Below are 9,598 nucleotides of genomic sequence, written 5' to 3' on the forward strand. Positions count from 1 at the left end.
CCTGACGACGAGTAACTTTAACCGTTGTTCATGTGAACTCAAAGACAGCCTGATGCTTTGTTTATAGACTATTTGTGGGTGGCTGTTTGTTGTTTCAATTGTATCAATTCGTGTCGATAAAGTATAATATATAGTATAATATAATATAAGTACATATAATACTATATAGGTACTTATATATAATATAAGTACCTATATAGTGCTTGCATAAAGCAAGTAGTGCATACACTTGTAGCTGTTATGTATCTTTGTAAGTCATTGTAAGCCCTCTTTTGAGGCATGCATAAGTGCACGAATGTCATAATAAATTTGTAAAAACGTTTTGCTGAAATGTCTTTAACATTTTCATTATATGGTAACCTTTTTTATAAAAGCAATGAGATGCATTGTAAATGTTGTCACTCTGCTGCACATGATTCTTTTACCTGGAATTAGTGCAAGTACAACATCAGAGTAGGACTGCAACAACTAATCGATCAAATCGATTATTATCGATAATGAAAATAATCGACAACGATTCTCATTTCCGATTAGTCGGGTCTGCCCACGGTGCACATCCAACTTCAGCCGGTCGCGTCAAATTACAGCACTGAATAGCGCATTTCTATGGACAAAATGCATCTAAAAAGTAGTGGAGGAAACAGAATGAGATGCTGCGGGAGAAGTACATGATCCAAGCTGCCCAAAACATGAGAATTCTTTATTTTAAGCTTTACGCTAATGCATTTGCGTAATGGCTTGCCCTGTCAGGCGCTTTGACAGATGCATGTTCGTCCTCAGCGCAAAAACTTTCAGTTGACGGTCATATCCTTATCTGTAAATGTAACAAATTCACGGGAGCACTTCCACTTTTGCAAAAAGGTCCGTTCTGATAGTAAATCTTTACTGAATGAGCGCCGGCGCGGACAGACGGTACAACACAGTAGAGAGGAGACAATTAAGTTAATACTCAGCGCAAAAACATTCATTGTGCTGCAATATCTGTTGTTGATATTTAAAAGGTATAAATAAGGTTTTTAAATGAGGTTTAAAAGTCAACATGTAGTGCACGTATTTTATGAGAGTAGGAACTGTAAAGGGATACAGCGTGTAATTCTGAATATAAATATCAGACGCTTCATAGTCGCCTTTAGTCGATCAAAGTGGACGCGTGTCCCTGCAGAACATTACTCTTACCTGTTGGTTAACACACTGAGTTTATGTTTTTATTCGTCCTTATTATATTTATTATTATTTTAATTTTTAATGTAGAGATTTAAACTATATTCAATACAGTGCCTAACAATTAAAAAAAAAAAATGTATGTAAGTTTTTTAACAAGTTATGTAAGGTTTGTGCCACTGCTGCTCTAAACTAACAGTATTGGTGATTATAATAATTTTTTAGCTTAATGTGCATAAGCTCTTTAGTAACAGTAGTTGACTATTTCTATGCTATAATATAATTATTGCTGTTATCTATGAAAATAGTCACTTTATAGTGTTTTTTTTTCTCAGATACCCAATTACAGTCAAAAAGTACCTAAACAATGCCAGCAAGAATGCAAGCTGTTATGGAAGGCATAGGAGGACATTCTTGTTAATATGTGAATAAATACTAGCCTACTTAGTTTGATATTTGCCCAATAAATGACAATAACATTTTTTGATTTAAACATTTTTTTGACAGATTCCTAAAATATTTGTGTTTTCTCTTTATTATGACAGGTGGTCTAATAAATTGTTAAGCACTGTTTTCATAGCATTCAGTTGACATGATTGTTTAAAGGACATTGGGAAGAATGTGGAAGTGTTTTTTGTCAATAAAAAAAAAAAGGGAAAAAAAGATCAGATTAATCGAAAAAATAATCGGCCAACTAATCGATTATCAAAATAATCGTTAGTTGCAGCCCTACATCAGAGAAATTATTATTTTTTATAAGATTGTGTTCATGCAGTCCTACGAAATCTTTAAGTGCTTTGTGTCCCTTTTCTGTCTCAATACAGGGGTCTGAGGAGACAAAACTGAAGCATCAGCATGTCTCCACACTGGTTACAAGTCTGGGAGATTTTGTGAGGATGGCGGACAGAAACATAATTGCCAGCACCCTCTCTCAGCTCAAACTAGAGCTTGACTTTGACAGCACAGCGATCAGCCAACTCCAGGTGGCGCTCTTCAGCTTCCAGGATGCGGTGAGTGTCTAGCCAAAGCCATCTGATGAACTGCGCTCACAAATATTGCCCAAATTTCATAGTCAAAAAAACGTCAGTAGTGTAGCGATGTATAAAGCACTGTTCATGCAGAAGTCACTTTCAAACCAAGCAGCTTTCTGTCGATCAATTAGGGTTGGGTATCGATTGGGTTTTTTACGATACCGGTGCCAAATCGATACTTTTAAAACGGTAACGGTGCCTAAACGGTGCCTGAACCTATACTTACAAAAAAAAAAGAGCCACAAAAAAAAAAAACGATGGATAACATTAAAGAACATTAAAAATATTTAAAATAAATATACATAGCATTCACATGCTCCTCGGATGCTCTCATTTCCCCGAGTTGTGCTTCCCTTACTCTAAGGCTAATAAATGTATTTCACGATCTGGGTCATTATTTAATACAAAACAATATTTAATACAAAACCACACATAATGTTTCTACTGTATCTCTGTCAATCCCTCTGATATTTAGTTATAATGAGTGAATTGACTGAGTGCTGTCTTTAATCAGGTCTGTGAATGACTGTATGGTATGCCACATGCACTGTAATATGTTTTATATTAAAATTTCAAATGAAAATAGCAATATGATCGTTTTATAAAGTATGCGTTCATATGTGTTAAAGGCTAGATTTTCGCTGGAGGAAACAGCTGTGGTGTGATGTGGGATGAATGCAGCGAAAACTTTACAGTAGATGGGAAACCGATTGCTCCCTCGTGACCTTTTGCAAACTGTATTTATGACAAAGAACTGCACAGATACAGATATTATAACAATCTATGGATAAACACACACCTTGTGTCCTATGTTTGAGTCCGATCGTGTTGCGCCGGCGCAGTCTGCGGATTGAAGAGCGCGCTGAAAGACGGGGAGGAGACTAAGTCTGCCGCTGGTTTCATATCAAATTTAAAGGGTACTGACTCTGAGGCGATCACGAATTTGTGTACAGTTTATGGAGCTAATTGCAATAGCCCCACTAAAAATGGCCTAGCGACGCCCATGCTTCTTACGTCCATTTCGGAGAACCAGGACAAATATTTCAATCGATCGCTCAGGCATTTAAGTGGCACGGAAATCTGCGTTCTGATTCGGTTCTAGTACATACCGGTTACATGGGTTTCAGTACCCAACCCTACGATCAATGCAGCAAATTCACGAAATCTAAATGAAATCTGCATGGGGAACTTTTTTGCCCTTGTGCGAAACTCCCAATCGCACAGATTCCTATTGAAATGAATGGAATTTGCAGGCGAAATTTCACAGAGCAACTGTAAATGTGATCGCACCTTAATTGGCCCTTCGCAAAGACACCCCCCCCCCAGTTAATGTTGCTGTGTCACGCCACACACAGTGAAAAATACATCGTGGTGCAAGGAAGACACTGACAACGCTCCGACAGACAAAACAGAGCAGGTTCCTTCTGGTACGAAACAAAGTGTTAGCTTTCAAATTTGATCATTTTTAAAGAAATTTAAACGATAAATACTGCTCTGTGGCTCTTTAATGTGTTGCGACAGAACCTTGTAGCGACTCAGCAGCTCAGTTCAAGTGGCTTAAAGCATGAAATAAACATGAATGAACATCAGAAGGTATTGGTGGAAAGACATCAGTACACACCGTTTTTCAAGTTTAAGTCCACCCACATTAATCTACTCTCCTGTCTGGTTTGTTTGCCGGACAGAAATGGCGGATTCAGCGTTATGATTGGTCAGATCACCTGTCACTCAAGCTCCCTGCGAAGCGTCAATTGATAAAAATCCTGCCCTATTTTGTTACTTCATGCTTCACCTGAAGTGATCACATTATGGTATTAAAATGTGTTGCGAATGCCATTTTATGTAGACTTGAAAAACTCAATAATGACTTTTTCCCTGAAGTTCAAATTTAAGTGTGAATTCAATTCAATAAAACTCCTAAAGTTCATTATAGTAAACGGGAATAGCATTTTGTGTTTCTCCAGGTAAATAAAGTCCTGCATAACCACAACATAAAGCCGCACTGGATGTTTGCTCTGGATAACATCATTCGAAAGGCTGTACAGACTGCCATCATCATATTAGTACCTGGTAAACAGCAACGGTTTCTATTTAAAACAATCCATTTTCTTGGCTGCTGTTCATTTATGGCAGGGAATTTGAAGGCCCCCAGTGCTGTGCATTTTGGATGTCCCCTTATTTAACACAACTGAATTGACTCTTCAGCTTACTGTGATCTGACCTGGTTGTGTCCAGTAAATTACATCCAAAATGTGCAGCCCTGGGGAGGCTCCAGGAACCGTTGATTTGATGTGTGTGTTTGTTCACTCTCAGAATTGCGGACACACTTCACGCTGGCGTCTGAGAGCGACCCCGCTGAGCAAGAGGACATTGATGACGACACAGTTCCCCTTAAAGATATAGCGCCACCTATCGCTCATCATGACGACACTGTGGCCACATCTGGAGTGAGCACGCTCAGTTCAATAGTTTCCCATGAGTCTCAGAGCGCTCAGCGATCGATTAGCATGGAGCTGGGTCACATGAAGCTAGAAACCAAGAGGTAAGTGCTGGTGTTTTATTTTATTTGCAGCTCTAATATACAGCATTGGGTGAATTTGTACACATGCGAATGATAGTGACAGACTCTGATGATCTGTAACAAATAATGCCAGTCAGCAAATAAGACTCCTCTGACTGCGGTGTGGTGTAGGGGTTAGTTTTACTTTTTGTATATAATTAAAGTGAATGGTTAATGGGTCTGTCACACCCCAAGAATGTCATTAAAACACCATAAAGTATCACATAGATTGTCCATATGACTCCTGCTTTATTCCAGGCATTCTGAAGTAATTCGATAGCTATTTGTGAAGAACAAACCCAGACCCAAGTCATTATTCCACTGTAGCTCTCAAATCTTGCTCTCGCTTCCACGATTTTAAACACATCGAGATAGGACTGTTAGCAATAATTCTCTGTTAATCAATTAATCTGTTGATTATTTCTTATGAATCGAACCAAAAGCCTACAATGTTTTTTTTCTACATTTTCTGTATTTCATTAAAAAAAATATTCTGTTTAGTTTTGGCCCCCAAACAATGGTAGAGCAGTTAAATGTTCTTCTGGAGTACACAAATTCACTCTGAACATGAGCTCCTTTCATACAGAGATTCTGGAAAAGTGCTGAGAAAATTGTTCTGGTAATCCGGGGATTTTGCTCATTCACACAGATCCCATATGTGACCCTGGAGCACAAAACCAGTCATAAGGGTAAATTTTTTAAAATTGAGATTTATACGTCATCTGAAAGCCGAATAAATAAGCTTTCCATTGATGTATGGTTTGTTAAGATAGGAGGACAATATTTGGCCGAGATACAACTATTTGAAAATCTGGAATCTGAGGGTGCAAAAAAATCTAAATATTGAGAAAATCATCTTTAAAGTTGTCCAAATGAAGTTCTTAGCAATGCATATTACTAATCAAAAATTAAGTTTTGATATATTTACGGTAGGAAATGTACAAAATATCTTCATGGAACATGATCTTTACTTAATATCCTAATGATTTTTGGCATAAAAGAAAAATGTATAATTTTGACCCATACAATGTATTGTTGGCTATTGCTACAAATATACCCCAGCGACTTAAGACTGCTTTTGTGCTCCAGGGTCACATGTGATCCCATAAAGATGAAGTGGCATTTTTCCCATAAAGACTATGTGAAATCTAATGTATTTATTGAGTAGCCCTGCTCATTCATTTTTATGTTGTTCTCGCACAAACAACTGCATTGTGTATGTTATCGGTCAAATAGTGGCAGAATAAATGTTATCACTATGACAAATCCTACAGAATCTGGCTCGCATTCAATCACGTTCAAGTTTGAATCCTGGGAATGTCCTGAGCCTGGGAGCGAATTTTCTGGCATTCACAATTGCTCGACGAGTGCTATATAAACATACAAACAAATATAAGCCATTTATGTCGACATATAGATTAGTACACTTGTGTGTTTATTTGCATTAAGTCATACGTTTAACCACTCCAGACAAATTCCGTCATGATCTAAAGTTATAGACTTGCACATGACTGTGTTGGTTTGTGTGCTCTAGGCTGCTGGAGGAATTAATAGAGAAGGAGAGAGAGTATCAGGCCATCTTACAGCAAGTGCTGGAGGAGAGAGAACAAGAGATCAAACTATTGAAGAGTCGATCCGGGCCTGCTGGTGAATCTAATACACACACACTCACACACACACATGCTATTCAAGCTCCAGACTGCAACTAAAAAGATCGAAGAGAGAAAAGACAAAACAGTCTTGAATATAAATGACCTGCGAGTGTCAACATCGATCGCAGAAAAACTGTTTAAAGCTGGTAGTTTGTACTCACAAATCACATATGTGACCCTGGACCACAAAACCAGTCATAAGGGTCAATTTTTCGAAATTGAGATGTATACATCATCTGAAAGCTGAATAAATAAGCTTTCCATTGATGTATGGTTTGTTAGGATAGGACAATATTTGGCTGAGATACAACTATTTGAAAATCTGGAATCTGAGGGTGCAAAAAAATCTAAATATTGAGCTTCTTAGCAATGCATATTACTAATCAAAAATAAAGTTTTGATATATTTATGGTAGGAAATGTACAAAATATCTTCATGGAACATGATCTTTACTTAATATCCTAATGATTTTTGGCATAAAAGAAAAATCTATCATTTTGACCCATACAATGTATTGTTGGCTATTGCTACAAATATACCCCAGCGACTTAAGACTGCTTTTGTGCTGCAGGGTCACATATATGTGATACTGCTCTGTGGTACTTTGCTGTAGAAATCATATCTACATGAGCAGCTTTCGTGAGAAAGTCTTAACTCATTTCATAAGTTAATTAGAAAAAACATCATCATAGATAACAATCGTCTTTGTGATGTGACTTTGCATTTGCAGAGAAAATTGCTTTAATCAGATGGTTGTTTTTCATTTCTGTATTTTGTATTTCACCTCTTGCTATGTATTAAATCATTACGCTAGAATATATTTAACCTGATGAACACGACAGTCTAACTCTGTTTATGGCAGATGTTCCTGCACACTTCATGAGCACAAGTAGTTCATTGGAGCGAGAGGGAGACCAGGGACTTCTGGAATGGCTTAAACACCACGGGGCCGATGCAGATTCCATAGAGAGGGTAATATACAGAAAATAACTCAATTTGGTCACCAAACACTGAACATAAAAGCTGTGCTGTATGTATAAACAGATAATGGCATATTTTCTGTCCATATCACAGATTATATCTGAAGATTACAGTCTTGATGACATCCTTCATTATGTCACAAGAGACGACTTGAAGACTTTGAGATTACGGTGCGTGAACATTTCTGATATTCTGATATTTGTCTTTTTTTTTTAAGCTTATGTTTACTACAACTTCTCAAAAACTGCCAAGGACATTTATAGGTTTTATTTCTAATCAGTACACTACTGTTCAGAAAGTTAGAATCAGTAAAATTGTTTTTATGTTTTTAAAATAAGATTTAACTAGGATGCATTTATTTTAGTTCTGTGAAATGATTAAATTGCATCCATTGTTTACATAATATATGTGTGTGTACTGTGTATATTTATTATGTGAATATAAATACACACACATGCATGTATATATTTAAGAAAAATGTTTATATATTATTTATATATATATATATACACATACACACACATGTAAATATTTATACTTTATATACTTAATGTGTGTGTATTTATATATACATAATAAATATACACAGTACACAAACATATATTATGTAAACAAAAACCTTTATTTTGGATGTTTGACAGCACTAATTTATATTAAAAAAACTAATATTGTGAAATACAACAATTTACAATAACTGTTTTCTGTTTTAATACATGTTTAATACATTTGCCATTAATCCAGTCATCAGTGACACATTAAAATTGCTGTGGTGTGTAGTTTCTGCATTATTTTTGCAGTGTGGTGTCTGCTGAAACAATATAAAAAAAAACCTGAATGCAATTTATTAACAGTCTTTTGCAATGTAAGCTTGTATAACGAAGCATTGAATTGTGGCATAAACTGCTTGTTCATTGTTTAGAAGAAGAAGAAGAAAAAAAGACGTTGTGTGTGTGGGACAGACACACAAACACTTTCTATTGAATAAATCTAAATGAAATGAGTGTTATATTCTGTCATTTGTGTATTGGATTCCATTTCTTTGTAAATTAATTGTTTAGTTTAGATGTAAACGTGGCCCTTCTCCACACATAAATTCTGTTTTATGATGATAAAGTTCTTAGTAAATATTCTCAGTGGCACACTCTTAATAAACATTTTTATAATTAAAGGAAATATTCAATGTTGTAGTGATGCTGTGGTTTTGTATACTGGCATTGTTTACATTAGCTCTAGAATTATTACATTTCTCTGCTATGCACAGTCACGAGTAGTGTGTGATTGTGTTTGTTTTTTCCTGTCTTGTGTTTCCAGAGGTGGAGTCCTATGTAAACTCTGGAAGGCTATCAGCGAGCACAGAAAGACGACAGCAATATATATGTGCCATCCAGACCCTGCTCACGCGTTTGAGACATAACCAAATATTTAATGGGATCAATTCAAGTCTTTGTGATAATTCATATCGCATGTAAATACGTGTTTTACCTTTTTGATTCGTCTGTGAGATTGCAGTTGTACATTAAAGGGTTAGTTCACCCAAAAATGAAAATTAGCTAGTGTTTTACTCACCCCCGAGGCATCCTAGGTGTATAAGACTTTCTTCTTTCAGACGAATCCAGTCAGAGTTATATTAAAAATGGTCTTTGATCTTTCAAGTTGTTTAATGCCACTCAGCGGGTGTTGCATGCATCAGTCCAAAACAAGTTAAATAAAAATCGCCCATCCATAAAAAAAAATTGTACACAGAAGCAGCTCCAGGCGGATGACGTATGAGGTCAGCGCATGCGCCGCTCAGCAGTGAGGAACGCGGAAGCGCAGCAGAGAGATCAAAACAAAACAACGGTCAAGAATTAGAAGTACAAAACGAGGATTTGTAAAGAAGAATGTCGGAGGATTTCAATATAAGCCAAGAGGAAACTGGTTTTCCTTTGCTAAAGTAAGGAAACTTTGCTTCCTTTGCTCCTGATAACAAACGCTGGTTTTCACGAGACTCACCGGAGCATGTCATCTTACGTCATCCTCCCGGAGCTGCTTCCGCGTTCCTCACTGCTGAGCGGCGCATGCACAAAGCCGACCTCATACGTCATCCGCCTGGAGCTGCTTCTGTGTACAACTGCTGACACAACTAGATTAAATTGATAATTACGTTTTAAATATGGTTATTTTTCTTACAAAAACGCATCGATTCGCTACAGGAGGCCTTTGTTCACCCCCCA

At 36.8% G+C, this 9,598-nt stretch overlaps 1 protein-coding gene across 3 annotated transcripts in view; it reads left to right on the forward strand.

The window, feature by feature from the left end:
- LOC107660504 (mitogen-activated protein kinase kinase kinase 5-like) overlaps nucleotides 1-8,952 on the forward strand; it is a 61,041-nt gene extending 52,089 nt beyond the window's left edge. For 2 of the 3 annotated variants that reach the window (XM_016449818.1, XM_016449820.1), the window contains 7 exons: nucleotides 1,986-2,171; nucleotides 4,139-4,262; nucleotides 4,506-4,734; nucleotides 6,287-6,399; nucleotides 7,267-7,376; nucleotides 7,479-7,555; nucleotides 8,697-8,952. In XM_016449818.1, coding sequence (XP_016305304.1) covers nucleotides 1,986-2,171; nucleotides 4,139-4,262; nucleotides 4,506-4,734; nucleotides 6,287-6,399; nucleotides 7,267-7,376; nucleotides 7,479-7,555; nucleotides 8,697-8,799 — 942 coding nt within the window. In that variant the 3' untranslated portion in view covers nucleotides 8,800-8,952. The remainder of the gene's footprint in view (nucleotides 1-1,985; nucleotides 2,172-4,138; nucleotides 4,263-4,505; nucleotides 4,735-6,286; nucleotides 6,400-7,266; nucleotides 7,377-7,478; nucleotides 7,556-8,696) is intronic. The other variant, XM_016449819.1, reaches the window with a different exon arrangement.
- Nucleotides 8,953-9,598: the final 646 nt, after the last annotated feature.

This window comes from Sinocyclocheilus anshuiensis, unplaced genomic scaffold (assembly GCF_001515605.1).
Source record: "Sinocyclocheilus anshuiensis isolate Anshui unplaced genomic scaffold, SAMN03320099.WGS_v1.1 scaffold659, whole genome shotgun sequence".
Taxonomy (NCBI): domain Eukaryota; kingdom Metazoa; phylum Chordata; class Actinopteri; order Cypriniformes; family Cyprinidae; genus Sinocyclocheilus; species Sinocyclocheilus anshuiensis.